This window comes from Ixodes scapularis, unplaced genomic scaffold, assembly GCF_016920785.2.
Source record: "Ixodes scapularis isolate PalLabHiFi unplaced genomic scaffold, ASM1692078v2 PGA_scaffold7__128_contigs__length_106722199, whole genome shotgun sequence".
NCBI classification, from domain to species: domain Eukaryota; kingdom Metazoa; phylum Arthropoda; class Arachnida; order Ixodida; family Ixodidae; genus Ixodes; species Ixodes scapularis.
The window spans coordinates 26,422,325-26,447,430 of NW_024609882.1; the positions used below are offsets into that span (position 1 = coordinate 26,422,325).

Below are 25,106 nucleotides of genomic sequence, written 5' to 3' on the forward strand. Positions count from 1 at the left end.
AAAACTATATAATAATAAAATGAGGGTGCAGTGAAACGTACTTATCCTCTAAGCACCAGCAATTGGGTTCGAAGAATAATCAAAGCCTGTGCACTGGAATTTTGACGTCATCACAGTGAGATCGAGCGAAGACACCCCATAGGGTGCGAGTGTGGCGTCAGCGCTCGGCTGGACCTCGTGTCCAATCAACGCTCCGAAAGGTGATGACGTTCTATGGAGAAAGAGGGGAATGTTTACAGGCGTTGAGTATTCTAGTTGGCGTTGGCCAGACGCCTGGAGGCCCAGCCGTCGTGTCGTCTGTGTCTGTGTTCGAGCTGGCTGCGATGACCTCAAAATGCTCTAGTGCAAGCGTGGCTTTGCTTATTTTATACTCGTATTCAGCTCAAGAGTCCGGCGCCTCGCAGAGCGTTACTAATTTCTCCTTCCGTGTGTTGAATTGAGATATACGTACGAGTGACGGGGGACCCAAAAAGTAGCGGGAATAAACTTCTGGAGGGCGGCCGCTTTATAGCAGCGTTTATAGCGGCACTCCTTTCGAGTCAGTTTGCCGACCGGCGTCGTCTGCCAAAGTTCTGGCGGCATGTTGTAAATTTCTTCCCCAAGCGTTTCAAAACCATTGACTGTCTTTTTTTTTTTTTTGTGTGTGTGTGTGTGTGTGTGTGTGAAATGTTTGAGTTGAAGGAATTGCGTGTGGCCGTGAAATTTCGTTTCCTTTTAGAAACAACGGTGAAGGAAACTCTTGTAATGCTTCATACGCTTGCAAATGAGATGCTATGAAGAAATCGCAGATCTACGAGGGGTTTTCTCGCCTCGAGACCGGTGAACTATTGATCGACGACCAACATCATTCAGGGCAACCCTGAACCTCCTCATCTGATGAAAACATCGAAAAAATTCGGGCATTGTTCGTTCCTTCTTTGTTCCTCCCGGAGAAAATGTTAATCAGGGGCCCTAAGCTGGACGCTTGGCGAAAACGACGGCGAGAAATCTGGCGGCCGCGATTGGACAACACCACACTTGACCTTGGCGCCGGCCAATCATAGCAGGCGAATTTCTCGCCGACTTTCCGCCAAGTGTCCAGATTAGGGCCCCTGGTGTTTTACTTAAGAGTTTTGTGACGCTTGCACAACTCAGTGATGAAGAAACGCCCTGATTTCTAGGAAAGGAAAAAGACGGTGGGTTCCATCACGAGAACACCGCTCCCCCCCCCCCCCCCCCCCTCGCACCGCTTGATTTTTTTTTTTCTTTCTGCTCGACCGTATTAAAAAAGTTGAAAGAAAAACGTTCTGTGGGGATGTGAAAGAGGTCAAACAAAAAATGAGGCAAGCATTGACAGGCATTAATTTGATTGAGTTCCAGAATTGTTTCGAAAAGTGGAAAACACGTTTGGAGTCTGGACCGATGCGTTCACTCAAATGGAGCCTACTTTAAAGGTGATTAACGCAGAAAATTGAAAAAGTACATACACGACTTTGTAAAACTAAATTCCGGTCTCTTTTGGGTCCCCCCTCGTAGGTACATCTTAATTTTTTTTTTTTTTCTTTATTAAGACGTTCTTGTTTCAAACGCGAAACGCATCGTTTCTTCCTTCGACAACCAAATCTCGTGAGAACTACTTCGGTCACGAGGTAGTTCTCACGAGAACTACCTCGTGAACTATACACCACCTATACTTTTGTGGTATCAAGAACAAACTTCCTCTGTTCTTGATACCACAAAAGTATAGGTGGTGCTGGGTGAGCTGTGCCACCGTCCACAAATGTAAACCTATAGAACTAAGCACACTAAAATCACTGGCACAGGCACGTTTGTCAGAAATTAAGGAGGACACTTTTTATTTGGCTATGTACAGAATTTGCTCCGGCGCGCTTACGCAAACCGATTTGAGCCATAAAAAATAGATGTTACAATACAACACGTATCATTTAAAAAAGTCCTTGGTAATAAATGATGCACAATATCAAAAATAAACTATAAACACGCAACCAGTATATTACAAGCTGTACAGACGCGCGCTGAACCGCTGACAGACTGCATCAGGCACAACTGTACCATGGAAGCAAATCTGTCCGCGCCAACTTTGTTTTGTCCATTTCGATAAATAAGTTAATCAAAGTTGCACATCCAACGTCCAACCTCGACGAGCAGATGCGTCCAACTTTTCGGAGACAATCCTCGGTCCACGCATCAACAGCACTAACAACCTCAATTACGTTCTTTCGAATCCTTGGCGCACACTCTCAGTTGGCCTTGACCTGCTCATCCTTCCAGTGGGCGTCCGGCGAAGAACCGTCACATTTGATAACCCTAACCATGTTGGACTTGTAGGACCTGATGTAGAAGCTGAGGAACTGCACGAAGAAGATGACGCACTGGGACAGCATAAACAGGGGCAGCGAGGAGTAGGGCATGCCGAGCGTGTACACCAGACAGCAGTTCCTCACGATCATCACAATGAACTGCACCAGCTGGAACCTGGTGAGGTATTTCTTCCACCAGAGGTGCTTCTGGATGCCCGGTCCCAGGGCAGCCAGGAAGTAGTAGGCGTACATCATGACGTGGACGGTGGAGTTGAAGACTGTCTCGAAGCAGGCGATCGAGAATCCTCCGTACGTGATGTAGAAGTATGTGCAGAAAGCCACGGACACGTGGTGGAAGACGTGCAGACCGCTGACTTGGTTGAACTTCTTGCGAAGCACAAAGAAGACGGTCTCAATGCACTCCGAAAGGCGGAGCATAAGGTACCACCAGGAGACCTGGAAATAGAAGGACAAAAAACGCACCGTCATTAGTGGCAAATCTTTAATGTTTTGACCGATCAAACTTTCCGCAGTTTGAGTTTCGACCCTTTTGGTGAGAATTAAGAAATCTAGCATATGATATGCCCTCCACATGTATACATTTCAAGGATGCGTTCAGGTCTGCTTTCCGACTTCCAAACCATCTTCGACATAGTCATGGCGTACGGACACAGTCAAAATAAATGTACATTGTCGTGTCCGACGAGGTAAGAATATTGTTAAGTAGAACAAAACCAAGTTTTCACCACGTCAGGCTTCCTTTCTCTTTTTTTTTTTTTTTTTGATAGAGTTTGGTATGTCTAAACACTTCTCTTCTTTTGGTGTCAACTTTCATATTTCCTTAGACCCAGGCTGCTTCAAAATGTTTCTAAACGCAGATTAAAAATTACCTACGCCTTTCGGCTTTTCGGCCATTAAACGCGTAAACGGGAAGGTACCTGAAAGCATACTATTACTTGACATGACTGCCTTACTTAGAAGTAACACATTTACTTATCTATACCAATGAATGCCACCAAAAAGAATGCCTCTAGGCTTTTCTTTTCTTTTCTTCTTCTTCTTTTTTTAAGGGGTTTCCCAATAATTCTGAATAGAAATTGAGCAGGAGCAGTGCTTGGGTCATTTAAGGACCGAATACGTCACTACATCGAACGAGCCTCGTAATCAAGGTTAAGAAAGTCACCTGAAGCAGGAGCATGGTGGTGGGTCTCGTGGACAGGTCGGGACCCTGCAGGAAGATGTGGTAGTGTCCCGTGACGAAGGCGTAGTAGCCCACGCGCGTCGCGATGGCCAGGTTAGCCAACACCATGGCGGCGTTGTAGCACAAGATTACGTGCCGGAGGTCGAACGGCTTGGCGTTCTTCATCATCCGGGGACCCCAAATCTTGACAAAGTAGGCGTAGCACGATAGCACCGTCACCACGGCCACGGGACTTCCGATGAACACCCATCCTTCCACCCGGGGATCTCGGTCTGGCAGAAGCCAGTTGCGAGATTCCGCCACAGTCATCCTGCGAGCACAAGAAGGGACGTTTGGTCATTGGGAGAAAGAAATCACGCCCCGCCCGGTCATAAACCCCACATGCAGTGAACAGGAATTAGGAGTGCACATAAAGCCGAGGTCGGAGTTCGCTGCAGACATGATGATGACATGAAGCACGTTTGCTTCATGCATGTGCATGCTTCGAACATGTAGCGGAGAGAAAGTCGTCTGCTTCTTGCGCAGGAGTTGCGGTGACGTCATAAAGACGCTGAGTTCTGATTGGCTCTGATTGAAGGATAGTGGGTAGACCTCAAAGCAAGCTGCCTTGAGGTCTTCCCGCTATCCTCATTCAAAACCAATCACAGCTCGGCGTTCTGACATCACCCCAACTCCTGCGCAAGAAGCAGGCGAACTTGAACTCCGCATAAATACCAATGTGGCGGGACCGTTGTCCAAGAACGAAGCACGCTTCAGGCAATCTCTGCAAATTGTCTTTTGTATGATGCACTAGCAATATAATTGCGGCTTAAGGCAATAAAGGTAAAAGAGGGGAGGCGCAGACGAGCTGGTGTAAGTTTCTCTTTTTTTTCTTAAAACACCTGCCACCGAGTGGAGAGGATTGAAGCAATCATCGTTTCTGACGTTGGTTTCTGTCTTATTTTCCTCGCCGTTTCTACTTTGGTTGGTTAAAGTTTCTCCTCCCAGAAGTTGTTTTAAGAAAATAGTAAACCAATGAAGACGAGAGCTTCTGAATTAGACAACATGCCAAAATGAAGGGGTTGGGCTTCATCCCGTCAAACTCCTCGGACTTTTTTTCAGCCGACCTTTTTTTTTTTTTTTTTGTCAACATTGCTGATGGTGGAATTTACCCACAGTGTTTAACTACACCTCGCTTATAAATCAATTAATTTTTTTGTTTGCTTTGGGGGTGGGAGACTACACCTGAGGTGGGACGTGGACGCGTCCGTATTTCTTGTCTCAGAAATGAAAATACACGCATTTTAAGCACAAATAACGCTGAAACGTTTTAGTAGATCGCTCCGATACCTCAGTAACGATATACTCGATACTCCGCCGACATCTTTGCGCATGCGTGGTATCGTTATGGGGTATTGTTATCGGAGGTACCGAAGCGACCTTCTAAAACTCCCCAAAAGACTCAACCGTGTGGACTCTTTGAAGCCGCATCCGTTTATGACGTTTCCGATGAAACCGTGGCGTGATTTATGAAGATCATGAGAAGTGTACGAGTCAACATGACGCGTGGATAAAAGGCACATTCGAGTTTTAGAAACATTGTCTACTCTTCGTAGCGACTTTCCTGTTTCGTTCTGTTAGAACCGCTACATCTCGGTTGCATCGACTATCGCGCTGCCAACGTCAGAGGAACCGCGAGGGCATGCCGACAATAAAGTTATCGGCTGGGGCCCTTTTTTTGCATCAGGTACATGTACACACGATGTGTGAATACTGATTCATGGTAACGTAATACCACGATCCGCGACGCTGCTGGACCCAAAGCCTTCACATCTTCACATGAGAGACCATTACTCGAGTGTACGCACACAGGCACCTACCGTATCGCTTGCCACAAAAACAACGGTTACATTGACGCAACCTACATTCGAAGATCGAAATGACCCACCCGCAACACAGCTCGACGGAAGAGAGCCGGTTCTTCGCTTGCCTCAAACGATCGTCCTCACGATGCAATCTGGCGGAGGCATAAACCATCCGCGACATTCCAGAAGGAAATCATGCGGGGGCGGCAAAAGTGGTTGCAGGTTTTCCGGATTTGCGATTCCGATGCAAGGAGGACGAGCCACACAATCAGTCAGACCACGACGAAAGAAAAAGAAAAACATTCTTTGTTCGCGCGGGGGGAGACAGTGAGGGCCTCCCTTGGCAAACGGGAGACGGAAAACGTTTGCCGCCATGATCGCTTGTTTTGACGCCGTCTTCAAACACAAAGTCTGCGCGCTCGCTGGCCAACTCTAGAGTCCTTCATATAACCTACATCTTACTTTGACGTTACGGAGACACACATACACGCACGCGCGCCCCCTTACGCGAGTCAAGTCCGGGTTCAACGCACTCTGCCGTATGTGTGGCGCTTTGCGATTTTTATTGTGTGCGTGTTTTTTGTTTGTTTTTTACGTCTCCGCGGTGGTCTTGGGGATTCGCCTGACTTCCTATTCGACGTTCCAGCTACGCATGACAATATCTCATTTGCTGCAAAACATCCGGCGGTGTCAAGGGTGTATGCTCAGTTTGACTCACGGTACCGTCATGATATCTTGTTGCACCTTTTATTTCGTTTTTTTTTTTTACTTTGCCTAGCTTTTTATTTTACAAGTTTTATACTCGTCGAGACGTATTAAATGACAGTACCTCTTCTTTTTCATTGTAATCTGTCTTTGATTTAGAAAGCCTGACTGACCCGAGAAAGATGTTATCCTATAGCTTCTTGGTTCGTCGTTCTTAAAGCTAATTTCCAGCATAAGCTAGTTCTAAGTTATCATAGCTTCCAGGGAGGTCGGGCTCGTACACAAAGTCATTTCGGCACTTCAACCAGGTAAAAACCTCGTAAAAGCAGCGAGATCAAAAGTTCAGACCTAATATTAAAGTCAATCGTCCGAATGACAAGGCAGAAATCGGTGACGTCGCAAACCATCGCAGTGCTTGACGTCTATCGCAGCGACTAGACTATGAGCGGCTGCGACAGACTTCCCCGACTGTCGGCTCCGTGCTACATGCATATATACACCTTGGCATTGAGGAAACCGAGGAGTCCTGAATTCTGCGTCAGGGACATTTGACTTACAAAACCCGCCGCGATGATGGACGTCTCGTTCTGACGACACGTTTGCGTCGGGCGACGGCACCCCGATAACGACGCGTCTTTAGCTACAAGTAGCATACTTGACACGGCTACAAAACAACAAAAATTCCGCAGACATTGTAATTACGAAATCGATCTACAGTTCCAGGTGTTACACCTGGCACTGGCGCTACAGTTGCTAACTGCATGCGTCACCTTTCGAAATGTTGGCAAACGAAAGCCTGTCTTGTCTGTTTGTCTTCAATGTCCCTCTTTCCTTATCGTAAATGTCACTGGAACACGCCAGTGATTCATCTTAATAGGAATTTCGTTATAAAATAAAAGTCGATCACGAGATTTCTTGTAAAAAAATCGGTGATCACGAGATTATTCATATGAGCATCGTTAATTACGAGTTTCGTTATATAAAATTCGTTGATCACGAGATTCGCTATTCTAAAGTCGTTTATCACGAATTTCGTTATATAAGAGCTTCGTTGTATAAAATCGTCGATCACTAGTTTCGTCCTATTAGAATGATTGATCCCGCGTTTCGTCAGCGAAGAATCGTTGATCAATGCTCGCTTTGTCAAAAACTCCAGACAGCGTTTAAAATTCACGGCACGGATGTTTTGCACGACACACAAAAAACACATACATGAAGACAAAATTATATCTGCGAACAAGTCTCAAGCACGTTCGAAACACGTTGACTTCATCCATGCGTCTAACATACCCAAAGACAGTTTTTGTGCGACCAACCTGTCAGGACACGAGGGAAAAAAGAACACTCCCTAGACAGTACCCGAGGAATTTTTTTTTTTTTTATATACGACGTATTAGCAATCTGACCGGGGCTTAGGGTTAGCGGCTAACAAGCAACCCTCCCGAAGAAGCGCGCGAAGTAGAACGGTACCTGGCGGCCGGTCTCAGAGTTGCGTTGGAGCGGCGGCGGCGGCCCGTCGAATCCGGCACATTTAATCCGAGCGCGCAGAAAGAACGTCTCGTGTGCGTGCAGGAGGAAAAAAAAGACTGCGTCGAAAAGTCGGCTGGGCCGGGCCAGACGACCGTTTGCACGGCTCCATCCTTTCCACGCGCGGGCTCTCCGTCCAATTGTGTGTCACGGGGGGCTCGAAGGAGGCCACAGAGCGTCGATACGAATCGCATCTACGTCGAGATAGGCGCTTTCGTCCGGTGGTCCGGCGGCGTGGGCCTCGAACGTGGACTCTGGATTATAATCCGATGACTCAACGCCGTTTTTTTTTTTCTTTTTTTCCTGTATCATTTGGATCTACACCCAATCTGGCAAACGGATCAGTTCTAATCTTTAGATTAGAACGTACGCCTTCCGCGATTACAGAAGCAAATACCGTCCGGAGTGTGTGTGTTTTTTTTTTTTTTTTGATCATGTATGTGGAGATTGCTACGTCTAGGAAGACTTTCGAATTTAACGAAATGACCCGAGGGAGTTTACGAATAAGGGTGTCGTGTGTAAGCAACAAACACCGACCGCTGGCGAACTTTGCTTTCAAATTGTTTTCTTAGACACATTGGCCTCGCGCATTCATTCAATGTAATGACACCTGCGCTTACGTGGCTCCTATGTTTACGATTGGAAATGTAATGCCGCAAGGCAGAGAATAAAATAGCAATCGCAATAAAACATGTGACTTTTTTTAATGATTGATTTTGTAAAAGCATACTACTTTTTGAATGAAAATTTCCGCCTATCGGCAAGGGATGCAAGTCCAGAATAGGGTGCCTTCATGTCCCGCAAAGCAAACATGAAGGCACTCTAGTCTAGAAGGGAGAAAACGAAGAAACACTGACCGACATTTTATAAACACATTCGCCCTTTCACAGACGAATGGACGATTTCAGAAAGTCGCCGGTTGAGGAGGTTGGGGCAGGAGAATATGTGAACACGTGGTCAAGCGAGCACGGGCACTCCCTCCACGACGAAAGCAAGATCCGGCTGGGCTCCCCCAGAGTCTCTCTTGTTCCTTCTGTGGCTTATCTTTTCGCCCTCAAGTTCGCTCTGGAACGCTCCTTCCTAATCCGCGCATTGTTCACGTATTTTCATATCAGAACCTCTTGAACCGGCGACTTTATAAAACTGTCCATCGATTCAACAAAAGTTTCCGATCCGAAGACGTTGACTTCAAGCCAGATTTATGACGAACGCATACCCCTTTTTGCACGGCGCAATGAACCATTTTCGAAACCGCCGGTAGAGGAGGTTCTGGTATAAAAAGAAAATAGTGTGAGTACGTGCTCTAGCGAGCACGGGCACTCTCTCGACCAAGGAAGCTAGCTCTTGCTGGCTCCACTGACCACAAATGACCTAGATTGGGCTCCCGCAACGTCTGCGTTGTGCGCACTATGGCGCCTTTTGCCCTCAGAGTTCGTTCTAAGACTCTTCTTACCCCTCCTTCCTAATTCGCGCACTGTTTCATCCTGGTAATCTTCAAACCCCGTTTTCCGCTAGGTGGCGCCTGTTATTTCTAAAACTACTGATTTTTGCTCAAAAACGAGATGCCTCGCTTTCTTCTTCTTTTTTTATGGTGGCGTTGTCCTAGAGTGGCGTGGAACGAACTTAATCCATTATCCTAATCGCTCATCAATTCGCCATAATCTAAGTAGGTGCTGCCATCTGGGTGTCTGACTGGGTTCAAAATAAAGTGGCAAAAAATAACCCGCTTGCAAGTTTTCTCCGATTCGTTCGACGTCGGACACATCCTGTTGACTCACGGAGACACTGGGATCTCTCAAACATCGCTTTTGTCCCCATTGTAGAATATCTTGAGCCCCCAAGTCGATACAAAAAAAAAAAAACTAGCTTCCCTTTCTGCTCGGACAGCAGAAAGAGAGTGAGGGCGCGTAATCCACATACTCTCAAACCCATATTTCTGAAGAAAAAAAATTGGATTGGGCTTCCGACATCCTTTTACGAACAATAAAGTTGCTCCAGCATCGTCTCTTTCATCCGCATTCAAGTCCTACCCTCGACGTGCAAAAGGACTCTCTTTAACAAACAAGACACGGGCTTTCTTCGTCTTAAATCTCATTGTCTCAGGAGGCCGAAGGATAATTTGGCCCGAGAGGAACGCAGGCGCTTCCTGTTGTGAATGTCAAAATAGGGTCGCCCTCGGGCCGCAGACAATCGCCGCAAAATGTATGGTCTCTACAGGAGATAATAGCTGCCTTCATGGGCAAAATCTGCGCACTTGCGAGCGTCATGGGACGGAATCTTGGCCAAATATCTGACATACCATCCCATGACGAGAGAACAAAGAAAAAAAAGTTAATGAAACAAAGGAAAGCGCAAAGAATGCAATCTAAGATCAACTTGGCAAGTAGTAAACCAATCGTGATGACGAGCAATTTCTTTCGGTAGGCGCTTCCGGTAAAACTCTGCGAACCATGAGCGTGCATCTTATGTAAACCTTGTCACTTAGCCGGACAACGTTATGAAGAGAAAAGAATTGCAAACGGCTGCTTCTCCTTTCTTCGCGTTGCAAACATTTTTTTGTTGCGCGCAAACGAGGAGGAAATTTTGTCACCCTCTTGGATATTTCTCACCCGCACTTAGCGAAGGCGTTATGCGCCTTGAAGGGCGCATTATCAACAAAGAGTGTCAAGGTTGAGTGTTCGCGCTCGGAAATACAAAATACAATCAAAAGCGCTTGTCGTAGCTAGCTGTCTCGTGTAGCCTTACTCGGAAAGACACTACGAGACATCTACATCGACTGTCATTTTTCTTTTCTTCCCCGGGCCATCCTTCCAGCATCCTATGGAGTCAAGTGTCCCGCTGGAGAGGGCGACCAGTCAGGGTTAGTGGACGACCTTTCTCGCGTCCCATCCGTAAGGCTGCTTTGTCTTGTTCTGCTGTCTAACATCCCAAACCTACTCATTTCATGAAGTCAATAGGCTGGTTTTGACATCGTTAACGTTCTTGATGGCTGACTAGAACCTTGTCAAAGCTCCGTCAAGCAGCATTGGTGGTTGCCATTTCTTACATGTACACAGGGCTTGCACCCCCCCCCCCCCCCCCCCAAGCGCTCCCAAATTTGGCCGGAGCGCTGGGGTTTGCAGACAAGAATGGAAGAATGGATGTTAAGTGCATTTTAATGACAAAGTGGAGATTGAAAAACTGGTGGAAATTATCTATGGAGAACTGAATGACGTGCAACTAGGCTAGGTGGCGCAAGCAGCCGCCCGATATAATGCTCCATCCATCCATTGGAAACGAAGCGCGTGATTGGATCCAAACTCTCGCCGAACGCCGACGCAGCCTTCGCGGACTCGGAAAATTGGCGCAGCAGGTGCTTGATGGCGCGTCCTTTTGAAAAGTGTCAATTGGGGCGAGATTTAACGTCTATTTAAAACCCAGACAAACACCTTTCTTGCGTGATTATCAATCGAAGATTCCGACAAAATCATTTATTGGAAAAAACAAGATTGGTCCTTTTGACACTGATATGTGAAATCAATAAGAAAGTGTGAATATTTAAGCATACCCGCATGACTCTACTTCCATATATAGTCAGGGCACCAGGAGTTCAAGAAGTAAGGACTGTAACACTGCGCACATCTGTATGAATTCAAACATTAGTCATGAACCATCACGTACATCTTTCACCCATAAACTTTGAAACACATACGCCGCGTGTGCTAAACAATAACAGTTTCCGTGGAACCAACGTATCGTGTAGGAGAACAAGCTACGCCTAACTGGCGGCCGGAACAAAAATAGAACTCTCACAGTACCTTGCAGGCAGACTACCGGACGTTTCCTCTCTGATCCAGAAGAAAATCAGCAGGGCCACAAAGAGCACTGGGGAAACCCGGGACCAAAGCCCGATTCTTGCGAAAGAACACCGCCAAGAGCGAACTTCTCGCAGAGAGACTGCAAATGCTAGATCCGAGACCATTCTGACCAACTTTCTTTTCTCCGAGTCGCCACCAGTTCCCTTTCTCTCTAACGCTGTTCCCTTCCAGCGAAGATTGCAGAAGAAACGTCATAACAGGGCCCTGAACTAGGAAGAGACAGCGCCGTTCGGGGAGGAAGTAGAAACGCTTCAGACTGAAAGGAGAGGAGGACAACACAAAAACAATATCTGCCACTTCCTCTAGTCTGTTCCGGGCAACGCGAGCGAAGGAGTTCGGTACCTGAGGGCTTGAAACACTCGGCTTGCAAAGAAGCCAGAGGTGGACGCGACACAAGACTCAAAAAACACGGAACACTCGGTGACCGCGTCGCTCGTGACCGTCAAGACTGACAGCTGGCAAGTGTCAGATGGGACAACCCGAGTTGCTACTCCATCTTGCATCGAAGCGGCGAAGCGCGTTTATTTTGGGACGACCGGCGAAGCAGGAACGAAAGTAGGCCAGTTCCTGTGTCCGTGGAGCAGAAAGGTCCGCGAATAACCGCCGATGCCCCTTGCTTTCCCACGCTTTTTTGGAAGGCGAGAATTGACAGGCACTCTTCGATCGCACGGTGGGGAGGGGGGGGGGGGGGGGGGGGGGGGGGTCTTGTGGTACTTGTTAGTTATACTCACTGATAGGGTAAAAACGACAGGGAGGTCTTTCAGTTGTCCCAACTCCAGCCGGAGTTTCCTAGATTCTCTGGCACTGTGACATCTCGTGAGCTTTGAGGGTGCGTGCACGCGCAGTCGATGCATGACGAAAGGCAGCGAGCGCGTGCATGGGTGCCCGGCACCCGAAAGAGACGCCCTGCCGTTCTTATCCTGGCAGTGACCGTAGCCCGACGCGTCACCGGCTATGGAGCAACTCAGAGTACCGAAGGAGATGCAGCATGAAACCAACGTGTCATTCCAATGCACCTTTGAATATTCAAATCGCCACGCGTTTTTCATGTATAATAATTCGAAGCCACTTGAAATTATCGCTATGCTCATTTAAAGTAAGAAACGAATGCGCCTTTTTTTTTTTCAAATCAGTGGTGCAATCTTTCTGCGCGATTGGGTTCAAAGGAAAACAACGCGTGCGCAAGCTTCCCCGATCTCGAAAACGTCACCTAGATTCTGTTGGCTTATAGAGGCGCCGTGACCTAGATACGACTCCCCCAAAAAATCACTTTTCTCCTCATTGTGGATTATGTTTCGCCCTGAAGTTGACACAAAGAGCCATAAGGAAAATACCAAACTGATTTACTCTGGAAACCATATTTCCGAAAAATGTCCATTATCCATCCCGGAAAAATGGTTTTCCATTGAATCTTTGGCTCTAATTTGACATCAAATGATCATCATTAAGAGAGGCAATTAGTGAAAACAGTCTTCGCTCGGCGTGCAGCTGAAGCTGCCGCTTGAGCTACATGACCGAAGAGATCTAATCCGGGTGGCCACGGAAGCATGCTCATCGTTTGTTGTAGTACCTAATCTTAATTAGGTCAAAGCTTGCATGCAGTATACGGTATCTCAGAACGCAAGTAATGAGAAATACAATACTCACGTGTGTAGAGACATGGAGAAAAAACGAGCAAAGGTGACCGAATCCCTCCCGTGCGTTGCAACCAAACTGCGCCCACTCGAGCTGTCACTAATCGAAAAAGTCCTCCTTGTCGTGTCAAGTTGAGTATTCCGGTAGGCAGGCCGAACGCAGCCCGGATCGAACGCCTCGGATTCTCTTTTGAAGTCCCGGAGTGCGGTGCTCCCGCATAAAAATGCGCTCCAGGGATGGACTGCTGACGACAACACATACGTAACAGGTTTGGCGCCGAACGTCACGAGCGTCAGAGACCAAGCTGGCCGAACCTTGCAAGAAGATGAGCCGACTGCGCGGAGAGAATGAAGCCGGCCAGATAGAAAAGAAAAAAAAAAAAGGAAAGAAAGCCAAGGTCCCCTTTTTTTCTATGGGGCAGAAGAAGAAGCTGACCTTCAGACGTCCGGTTTCTCTCCCAAAGAGCGAGGTCGGCGATTATTTTTATTTATTTTTTTAGATAAAAAAAAAACTCTATACCGGCAGCTGCGGCTACCGTTCCCCTCACCTTGCCCGTATTCTGCTCAAAGACGAAAGTTTGTGGTCAAACACACACTCGCCTTGAAGTGGAGGAACGCATTCCGAGGGGCGAACCAAGGTAAAGTTCCAGGGTGTAGGGCCGATGGCTTATGATGCCAGCGAACTTTGCGTACCCGGAAAGCTGTGCGAGATACTAACGAGATGAGTTCAACATAGAGGAAAAGATATTGCCCATTTATGCCATTATGATCGTGTTAACGGTCGTAGCCGGTAACGCCCGCGGAAATTGTTCGCGCAACAACCCGGCGGTTCAGGCTTGCGGAAGACGTTTCCCGGACATTTCGTCGAACACCGTTTCATCGAAAAAGTGTACGCTTCATCGAACGCAGTTTACGCGAACTGTTGACGGCCGATTCGTCGAATTTTTCATTCCCTTTTGTTATAGTACGGCAGGTGCCTCCCCGCACGCAGGTATTTTGCCAAGTAATGACACAAATAATGACAACTCTTACGTTCCATTGCACATTTATTTTTTTTGTGACTTGAAAGTAGAGGCGCAGTGCCTTCGGGTGAGAGCGCGCAGCTTTGACATAGGACAGCAACAGGTCTAGGTTGTCGCCTTCGCACCAATAAACTGCCCTGATGAAAAACGAGTTGGGCGGGTGAGCTTGTAGCCATTCTTGGTGGAAAGCCTGAAACTGCAGACAACAAGGAAGTCTTCAAAACGTTATCTCGTAAGCTTTGGAATCGAAACCTATGTCAACTTGGAAACCAGACAAAGGGTTGTCGACTTTCCAAGCAGAAAACGACGCAGAACATAAGTAACGATTTAAGCCACACGTTCGGGAACCGAAAAGGATGTAGGCGGTAAAGTAGAAACCAGAACAGCAGTACACTTTGCAACCAGGAGGGTAGAATCGTCACGCGTGGTCATCGTTACGCAGTTGAAGTTGCGGCTTAGTTGCTGTGCCTGCCAAGCGTTTGTAATAATCGTACGGAAAGCACTATGAAACGCACTTCCATAGTTGCTGTATTCGGGCACTCAAAATAACAAAAACCTGTGCTGCTTGTATGTTTAGACGGCCATGATGCTAGCGCGCCTCATCTGGTGACTGGTCTCTTAGCTGTAGATGAGAAATTTAGCCAGTGCAGTACAACCGGTAACTTGAGGTTTTTAACGTGCACCAAACAGTAGCGATTACACGAACGCGTGCCGGTACGAAACTTATCCAGATTGGAACGGACAGGGGGTGGAGTTCGAGCCGATGAGGTTCTGCAGCGGAAGCTTTCGCTTCACGCTCCGAGCTGAGACGCGCTAGCACAATGAATATAGGTAATCCGTCGTTTTTGAAATAAATGGCGACACCTGGCAAAAAAAAAAAAAAAAACGAAGTTCGAGGATTCCGAAGGTGAAGCCGCGTCATAGAACAAACTTGGGGGCGAAGAGTTTGAGGGAGTCCAAATCTAGATCACTGCAGCTGGATTTAGCCAGCAGGATCTTTCTCTTTCGGTCTTGGGAGTGCCCGTACGGCTTACTGACATCCCAGAGCCTCCTGAACTGGCGACTTTCTCAAACTGTCCCATGACTTTTTTTTTTTCCTTTTTTTTAATTTGCTGTTTTTGAAGGCTCTGGTATGAAAGTGCGCGAGCACGTTTTCAAGCGATCGCAAGCACTCCTTCGGCCAAGGAGGCTAGACCCCGCTGGCATTACTGAACTGCACTGAACTAGATTGGGCTTCCCCAATGCCCCATGAATGCCTATTAAGGCCTAACCTTTGCTCCTCAAGCTCTTTCAAAAAAGCGTTTCTTTAGTCCCCTTCCGATGCGCGCATTGACTCATCCCCAAAATCCTCGAACCCAGTTTGCTGCCAGGTGGAGCCAGCCATTTTTAAACTGGTAAATTCCGGTTCTGCATTATATTTTTAATTCGAGCAGACAATTCGATGAAACGGCGTTTGACGGGCGTTCAATGAAACAGCGTTTGACGAAACGGCGTTCAATGAAACGCCGTTCGATGAAACGCCGTTCGATGAAACGGCGTTCGATGAAACGGTATTCAATAAAACGGCGTTCGACGAAACGGCCTTCAACAAAATGTCCGGTCCCACACCCATATGCCGCTTGCAAACAAGCGGTCATTCGCCCACACCAGGTGTGGGCGCTTCGAGTGCGCAGAAATCAAATTTGCGTGAGGCGAATTACGCTTCTGAGCGTGAGCAGCGCCATCAGAAGCGCCACCATGTGAACATATGAAGGCCCTCATTTTTTTCTACACTGTACCTGACCATAAAATTATGTATAAAAAAAAACAGCATCTACGTTTCTTTATATTTTTATCTTTTAGTTGAGGCACACTGTTTTTCTAAGATTGAACAACGCCAAAAGATGGAAATTTGACAGATTAATCAAAATTATTACTAAAAGCAAAGCGTGTTGGTGACAGTTCACCCTGAGAAAAGCAGGCCGAAGGTCGTAAAAACTGTACAAACACGCTGAAGAATGTGTATATTCGACCAGGTGAACAGGATGAAAGAACTTGTCGCCGGAGTTCCCCGCGTAGAGCTAAAATATTGAAAGATAACCGAGTCTTGGACATGGGCATGCGATCCAAGTGGATTGAAGTCGCATTAATAGTATTCAGTAATGAATTAACCTGTAGACATCTCAGCAGACGGAACACCTGCCAGAGCCAGTGGGACTTTTTTCTGCAGGTGGTCCGATATCCTCGAGGAAAACGACGCGTAAACAAAATTCATTTTTTCCATAATCAGTGAACTCCGTCCGTCGTTCATCTAACGTGCCTTCAAGCGATCTAGAAAACAGATTAGTAATGTGAAGTGTTACTGCACGAAAATAATTGATGATCCTCACATTTTTCCTATAGCAAATAAAAAAAAAAAAAAAAAAAAGAATCTTGACGAAAATATTCTCTCGAGAAGGGAAACAAGAGTTACCAAGTACAAACGCAAATCTCTATTTTGGAGGTTTGGGTTTGTCCTTTGTCCCTCTTGCTCCCCTTCTCCGGGAATTATTTTCGTCATTCTTGTCCAGCTCGCTTGCACCTTTCCATAATCATGCTGCTACAGGATCACATTCACAACTTTTGACGTTTGTATGTGAGTCTTTCAACCATCATATGAGAGCTGTTGTTTGAGGCGTCTTTAATTAGGGTTGTGGATGGGGTGCGATTGCGCCGGTCGTGGGCCTCTCGCAAAGAAGTATAGCGGGGCATCTTGTCTAATAAGAAGTTTTCCTCCGAACACAGCCTGTCGGTATACATGTTTCGCAAACCACACGTCAAGACAGGCATGTGCGACTCATGCATGGTCCCGATTGAGTTCAATGAAGAGGTCCAGACCGCTCATACCCTGCGTTTTGCATGTTGGTGCGCGCTGTAAGTCGCTCGGGGCTCTAGAACAGCCGTCTCTTCTTCGTCAGTCAATGGGTAAGAGTGATTTTAAGAAAAAAAATTCTATACCTGAAGATAACAGCCTGAAGCACGTGTGGGGAAAAGAGTTGGCTATCTCTGGCATTTCTCAAATACGTTTTCAATTCGAAGCATTCAAAACGCCTTTGTTCAGGACCGCCCAAAAGTACAGTGTGTCGCACACGCTACATACCAGCGCCTAACTGACTGTCAATGAACTGGCGGTATAACTGGGGCGGCCGCTGTCTGTGTAATGGCAACTGGCTTAATTGTCACCGCTGAGACCGGCGCTCTTGTTTCGCAGCCGCGTCCCTTGCTTCCACCTGTTCACCTTGCTGTGCACGCCATTTCCGCTCCTTCGCCGCTTTAGTGGTGCATAAAGTTCGCAAACAAAAGCCTACATAGTGTACGTGTAATCCGCTCTGCTACAGACAAAAATTCCCCGCTCTAGGGCAGTCGCCGATTGCACGCGGATTGTGAAATTGTCGACTTCACGCTCTGCTGAGGCTGCATTCAAGGCTAGAATACAACAGCGGAGCTAATCCTATAAATGCTATGCATTGAAAAAAAAAAACGAATATAGTATGAAAGTTTAAGCATGGCAAAAGAATAAGACTATGAGTAGGTATTTCTGGTACTGAAATCTCAAATATGATTTTAGCGCAAACATAGTTTACGTAAAGTACAAGCCCTCGTTTTCTGAAAGTGGTTTGTAACGATTTTCTAATGTATTCTGAAGTATGCGCCATTTTTGATTGGCCTTTGCACATGTGTTTCAGAGTTAATGAGGCAATGCACTCAAAGCTGGGACCCCGCAAACTCACTCCCCTTGAGTGCCAATCAAAGCAATATGCATGCGTACTCTCCACGTATGCAGAATCATTACCCCCCCCCCCCCCTCCCCCGCAACGCTCCTCTTCTTCAATAATGTACTCTTGATACAGTACAAAATATGTATAGGTTGATTGATAACCATAGCGTATGACAGAACAATCTAAACAAGATTTCCGCATCGTCCTAAATAGGTAAGGGCAATAGGAGTTATTATGCAGCACAGATGGGAAAGTTTCCAGAGCTACTAGGAATTCTGTATTCAGGACGAGGCAGGTACACAGTCTTTGTCGTTTCCGTTCTCCTAACTCAATTGTTGTGTCCGTTCTTGTTTATATTTTTTATCACTCTTCGATGGCATTCCTCAGATAACCGGAACCTTTTGAGTATCTCGGGTTTGGCGCCAGTCTCAAATAAACGGTTCCAGGGGGACGTAATATTGCGCAGCAAAAATTTGCCCCGACAATCCCCTGCAGTCCTCGAGGAGCGATGTCCAAGTGCACCGTGTTCATATCGTATACTGCACGACCTCAAGGATGTGCGTCTCATCCTTCTTGGGGAACCATTCTTCGCTGCTCATGCGCGCGTTATCTTTAGCAAACGGCCGCCATCTCTACGCCGAGAATGTTTCCTTCAGGGTCCACAGAGAACGCTAGAAGACGTTTAAGCCAATCCAAAGCCGTTTAACTGCCACGTGACCTTTCGAAAGGCCACAGCATCGCTCGGGAAATATATTCGATATAGTCACGTGATTTGTGCACAGCGCAGCTGGGTTAGCTGATATGGCTCGTAGTAGCGAAGACGCAGCTTCGTCTCCTACGCTATTCTTAACCTCCCTGATACCGACTTGTTTGACGGCGCCTGCAAAACAGCGGACAGTGCTTTTCTTTCCCGCAGGATCTGGTATTGGGCTGGTGCTCGTATTTTGGGTGTTTTGTTCTTTATGGAAAAGCACGAACTGCTGAACTTAGCGGGGAAGCTTATATGCTATATTTAAGGGGAAATACCATGTATTGCTGTATCGCTGAAATTTTTTAAACAGCAGCATTTCAACTGAAAAACAGTGTTGGGTTTACGAGCGTACAGAGGACCAAAACTGGTCCCGTATTGTTTTGACACCATTCAAAATCTCTACTGTTACTGGGAAGCTGTAATATACAAATTTTGGGGTTCAATTGTTTCAAATTCGCTTAGGCAATCTGTTTGTTTTTGTTTGTTTTTTGGTTGAACGTTGCGGTTTTGTTTGAAAATTACCGTTTCCTCGTTGTCCTTCTGTGATTTGGTAATACCCCGGAAATTCTTGGTATTCACGTTTATCGGTTTTGATATCAGCCTCGTTTATGTGAGCTACAGTTTCCAGATCCAGTTAGTAAAGAGAACTTCTTCTCAGTTTAAGAAAGCTGCAAACAGTAATTTCCCTGCACACCTCCTAGGGGGCGGGGGAGTGTACAACGACTCCTCTATTCTCAATGCCCCCCCCCCCCCCTCACCCTAATCCCATCCCCCTAAAGATTTAGACGACGACCCCCCGAATTTCAAGCCCTGGGGAAACGCCTGGCTGCAGGTGTTTTTTGGAGGGTCTCCTTAGTTATCAGAGACGTTTGGTAGATCGTACTTCACTTCGCTAGCGGGAGCTCGAGCCGTCACTTCCAAGCATCAATGGAGCACTTGCCCGCTAGGCCCACTTCTCCACAGCGCGTAATCTACTAAAACTCTATTAGAGAGTTTTAGTATAAGACCTTTCCAGCGGCAATCTCGTACGAAGCGATTTACAGCGTGAGTTTCTGGTTTTGAGAGTGTACGTCAGTGTTGCCCGACTGCCCTGGGCTATGGGTTTTCTCGTCAGTGGGCCTTAGCAGCCTGCGTAGACGCATTTTCGGACGCCGGTGGCGGTTAAAGTGCCTCGCTTTATTTATTATTTTTTGTTCAGTGGCGAAAATAATTTATCGAGGTCTTTAAGAAAGCATTGTACTATTTTTGAAAACAAAAACAAAACAAATGAAAGCTATTCTGGTGAGTCCGTGTGCTACAGAACAAATGCATCTGGATTGTTTGTTTTATTTTATGTTGATTGTTTTACGGCACTAAGCACTCAGCCGTGCCAATCTGCAAAGGTCGCCGTTGTCGAAAATATTTGACCACATATAGGATAGCCGAACTGCATGGGTATTCCCTACTCACAGCATGAAATTCAACGACTCTCATCAATCGAACAACATATATTGTATGAACCCCACGGTGCCGGTTATCCGAACAGGATTTAAAAAGAAAGGTCTCAAACGTTACAGCATATTCATTAATCATTATACAGTGTCGACGATAGTCAATTCACGACGATCGGACGGAATCCGGCTTGTTTTGAGGCACGTTTTAATGGAGAACTTTTTTTTTTTCTTGTTTGTTTGAACAGCACCAAAGCAAGCTCCGGACTCGACCCTGTCAGCTATTTTCCGCGAAGACCGTGAACATAATCGTGAAGATTTTCGAAGATTATCTCAACGGAAATAATCCTCGAAGGACGTCGAACGGTCCGCGTCGCGGGCTGCTTGACGTTCGCTTTCTTCGTTCGTCTTCTGCGAGGGCCGAGCACGCTACGAGCCCTGGTATTCCCTGGTCCTCACAGTGGAAGAAAAAAAAAAGGGGGTAGGTATCCTGAACAGGCAAATAAAGTAAAAACAATTTAGAAAATATTGCAGGTGGGGAGTCGCGTTGACCGGGTTTCCACAGCTCAGGCAGGTGGCAGAAATTTATGGCTGATAGGGGTCGCTCGAGTCGCAAAATGGCGTCGCCCAGCGGGCTAGTGCCGGAGTGATGGACTGCACGAGCTCCGCGCTAGTAAAGCTCTAGCTCTAGCGTACGATCTACTAAAAGTCCATATTTACAGATCCGAAGTGATATCATCGGCGAGCTCCCTTATTGTAGTACACCCCAAAGCCGAAGTCGCACTGCTTGTACATCATATACAAAAGACGCGGTCTGCAAACGTGATAACGAAATTGCCTGCGGTCACGCCTCAAGCACGTTCCAAGCATGTGTGCTTTATACGTACGTGTGGTAGGGGGTGTCCGCAGACAGTTTTTGTATTACCAATATGACGGGACAGTCGATGGATGGATAGATGGATGGATGTTAATGGCTATATACCCTTTGTAACGAACGGTAGCTGGCGCCACCTAGCCGAAGTGTAAAAATACCAACATGTGATTCTGCAGATATTTTTGTTCCCCATACGATGCATGATCAGTGTAACCACGGCTTGAAACTTCTATTGAGCTTGTAGTACGTGGCTGCGTTTCCTCTACAGGACCTCGAGGAAAAAAATAAGAAAAAGATCTATACAAAGTATTTACAAGAAATAAATATATATATTGGTTCGAGAAAGTGTTTCAGACAGTTCTTTTTTCGTGTACGCATGCGTGTGTGTAGGCGCGTGTGTGTTTGTGTATGTCTGTGTCTGTCAGTGTTTCTCTGTTTATGTCTGCCTATCTGTCTGTGTATGCTTGTCAGTGTCTGCCTGTACATTTGTTCGTTTTTGTTTTGTTTGTTTTGTTTGTTTGTTTGTTTGTTTGTCTGTCTGTTTGTGTTGATGAATCCTCGAGGATCGAAACCAGCCGTTTCTTGTTCGCCAATCAACGGGCGAGACTGCTTTTTGTTGAGAATGTAACCTCCAAGCTGTGACGTCCCATACACACTGGAGGTATGCACACATCATTGTTAAATATGCTTTGCACGTGTCCAAGCTGGAAAGCCGGAAACATAGCAACCCAGGCTCGATGTATCTATTAGACTTTTTCTTGCCATTAATATGTATAGAAGATAATCGCTCGAGATAGAACACGAACAGAAATACGTGCCGATAGTTTTTTTCTTCCTTGTTTTCAGGCAGATGTCAGTAACAGCAGCTGTTAAATCGGTAGGCCGTTCACGAAGTATGGGTGTCTTGGGACTCTCGATTGGCCGCTGGATAATCGAATTCTTAATTACCACAACTGCTCACTTTTGCGACATAGCGGAATTGAGAAACGCTTATTGACTCTTCAGCGAATGGCTCAACAAAATGTACTCGTAGCGTACGTGCAGTGTAAATTTGTCATGTGCTATCTCAGTGCCTTTCAACGTGTACTTTAGCGCGACAGTTTCCAAGCTCTTTGTGCCCTGGAAGACACGCACACAAAGTTTAGACAATCCGCTTCTGAAAAATGTGTTGTACCGCGTTATATAGTTTCACAACTAGACACTCGGAGTTCCCCTTTATATCGCCCACGCGAGGCAGCCACTATCCTTCATCCATGACTGGTTTTTGACGTGGAAGCTGTAATATTTTAAATGCATTTGTTTAGTTTCTAGCGTTGAATAATCGAACTCGGTCGAACACGTCACAACTGCTATATATGTTGGCACAAAAACAGCGTTTCTTCTGGTTGTGCACAAAGCAATACTTCAAAACATAAGGGTGATCAGTTTTTTAGAACACTAATTTTCTCAGCTATCAAGCTACCTAAAAAAGAAAAGTGAATATGTTGTCACTATGCAACACTATTTTTAACAAGGTATCTCAGGGAGGAGTACTCAGCACAATGTTATGCCTTATAGACAGGCCTCATTGCATAACCTTTCAGCATCTGTGCAATCTTCCGACCGCCGTGCAGGTTTATATATATATATATATATAAGACAGGCTACTGAAGGCCATCACTACTACCGTACAGTACAGGACCGTGGTTTGTATATATCACCAGGGAAGAAAACAGCGATGGCATTTTCCATGAAGCATACGCACAGATACGACATGCATTATCTTAAAAAGAACCCCCCATCTCATACGCCATGAACGTACATTTTTGGCCATGGGCTCTCTATCAGCCATTAATGTGGGGTCTCCATATTAAACCACTTGTGTAGCTCAGCTCGTTAATTTCTATTGTCTAAATGATGAGTGAAACAAGATGGGGATTATTTGTAGTGGCAATGATATGGCTCTATATAAAGCTCCGTTCGCCTGTGTCATGCGCCGCAGTCTGTCCGTCACGCGGAACATTTCCCGGTCTTGTTTGAAACGTCTCGAAGGCGCCCCAGCACAACCTCTTCGTGCCTGCTTAGGATCCCGAAAATGTATATCTCAACTTCTGAAACTCTGGCTAAATCACCAGCGATAGTTTCCCGCGACCATTAGGAACCCCAGAAATATTGCAAGCACATCTTCGATACAAACAGGTGTTTCTGGCAGGAAGTTTCAGAAATTCTTAAGGCTTGAATGGTTGAAAGAAAAAAAAAGGAACACTTTTTGGGAACAGATTGCCAGCCAAGGTCGACGTCTGAGATTGCGATAAACATAACATTTAGCGAAATATTTACTAACATTTTTAGTATCTTTCTCTAGTTAGTGAAAATTAACATATGATTTCAGCTAAAAAAAAAAAATTGTAGATCGTCATCAAAAACTCGTAAATCGGTTAATTTAAGGACCGGCGAGGGGGAGCGCGGGGGTACGTTTAAGTGACCGCGCTCGTGCTGGCGATGCGAAATTCGCAGACAAAATATTCTTGTCGTCCGCGTTTTCGCGTCGACGCGCTCCCCAAGTGCGTCATGTCGACCTAAAATAAACCAATTTAGAAGTTTTAAATGACGTTCAGCAAGTTTCTATTTGGAACCACACGTTTATTTTCACCAATTCAAAAGCTAATTAGTAAATTTTAAGTAATTCTTTTGCTAATTAGTTTTCTTGTTTGCTCGTTGCAACCTCTTGCTTCCGTTGTGTGTGACCGTGGTCAGTTTGTTCCTAAAAAGAAATGTTTTTTTTTATTAATTATTCTATTTTTAGGAGTTCTTGAGTCTTCGCATAAACATCCGGTATAAAATCACCGCCTGGTTGACAATGTAAAATAAGAAATACCGTCATCTAGCTTTGCTAAAATTACGACGCTTCCAGGAGTCTATTTTAAGTTCATTTCAGGCAGCAGTGATTCCGGAACATCCAACAAGGAAGTTCCCCAATAAAAACAAGCACACCAGAAATTACTACAAAAACAGCAAATCCAGCCCCTGTACTTTCTCTTATTTTTTTATGTCAATTTTATATTTATTTGGTTTATGCCTCGTTTGGTCACATCTGCACCAAACGTTCTACAATGCCCGCATATTCGAATATGGGGTATATCCAATATTCCTTTCACGGTTTCATTCATAACACTCAGTCTAGGTTCTAAGCTACCTCATCGGCTGCAAACGAACCTGCAGCTATTTGTGCAGCTGTTGTAGTACAGGTTGGTACTGGAAGCCCACGATGTTGGGTAATAATAATTGTTTGAGACCGTAAGCCTGCGCTCTCGAATGTCTTTTTTTTTTTTTTTAATTGTAGCTTTAACTTACAACTTTAATCTGTTCTCCCCTAACCTGGCGGGGCGGAGGCTAGGAGGTGTTGGCGGTGGGAGCTACGGGCTTGCCGAACGTATCAACCGCCTTCTTTTCATTACCTGGCCCCGCCCTCTGCGCGTGGGTTAGAGAGTTTAGTACTACGCGTTAAGCATGCCTGGGTATGGGCTGGAGCGTCATCACGTGGTAATCGATACACGACTGATTGGTTCAACCAGCACGTATACTTCCATTGGCCTGCTAGTTTAGGGGTGAACGGAATATAGCGCACGATGCTTTACAGGCAGTTTAGTACGCTTCAAGTCAATATACATCATCTCATTTGTTTTTCTTCTGACCGCTTCCGCATTATTGTAAATGCCTGTGCTGACAGAGTTGCTGCAGGTAGACGGCCACGAGAGCGAGGTTACTCTAGTTGTTTTTGTCTACTTGAAGCGAATCATGCGATCAGATGTACCGGTAATGAATATATTATTATCTTCGAATTATTTGGTCATAAATTTTAATTCCGGTTACCACGCGGAATATCCAAGGAACTTGAGGCAGTGTTACATCGTTTGCGGCTCGGCTTTGCGAATGTAAAATCGCACAGTTTAGAAAATGGACGAACATGAATCTGTGGGCACAACGTTGAACACGCACTCTGTTTCTGCGGTGAGTAGATCATTGAAAGAACCGCACTGAGAACTCGCCTGAGCAGGTGAACTTGAAACTTCTGTTTGGTCCTTGGACTTTTGCCACAGACGTTTACAGGGATACAGACGCTTCGCTTACCGCTCATAAAAAGGACACAGCCATAACGATCGCTTTAAGGCGCTACACTGCACTGCAATGCAAGATTACACATCCCAGCGTAACGCTTCTATATAGGTGTGCGTGTGCGTGTGT

At 46.1% G+C, this 25,106-nt stretch overlaps 1 protein-coding gene across 1 annotated transcript; it reads right to left on the reverse strand.

Annotated features, from left to right (window-relative positions):
• Positions 1–1,811: 1,811 nt before the first annotated feature.
• On the reverse strand, positions 1,812–13,290 carry LOC8043789 (elongation of very long chain fatty acids protein 7). Its single transcript, XM_042286173.1, has 3 exons — positions 13,082–13,290; positions 3,484–3,811; positions 1,812–2,756 (listed from the first exon to the last, which is right to left on the reverse strand). The coding sequence occupies exons 1-3, from the start codon at positions 13,093–13,095 to the stop codon at positions 2,241–2,243; spliced, it is 858 nt and encodes a 285-aa protein (XP_042142107.1). The 5' UTR covers positions 13,096–13,290; the 3' UTR covers positions 1,812–2,240.
• Positions 13,291–25,106: the final 11,816 nt, after the last annotated feature.

Coding starts and splice junctions, on each gene's coding strand:
- LOC8043789 (XM_042286173.1), bottom strand. Junction 2,757..3,483: donor CCACCATGCTCCTGCTTCAG/GTGACTTTCTTA, acceptor TTCTATTTCCAG/GTCTCCTGGTGGTACCTTAT.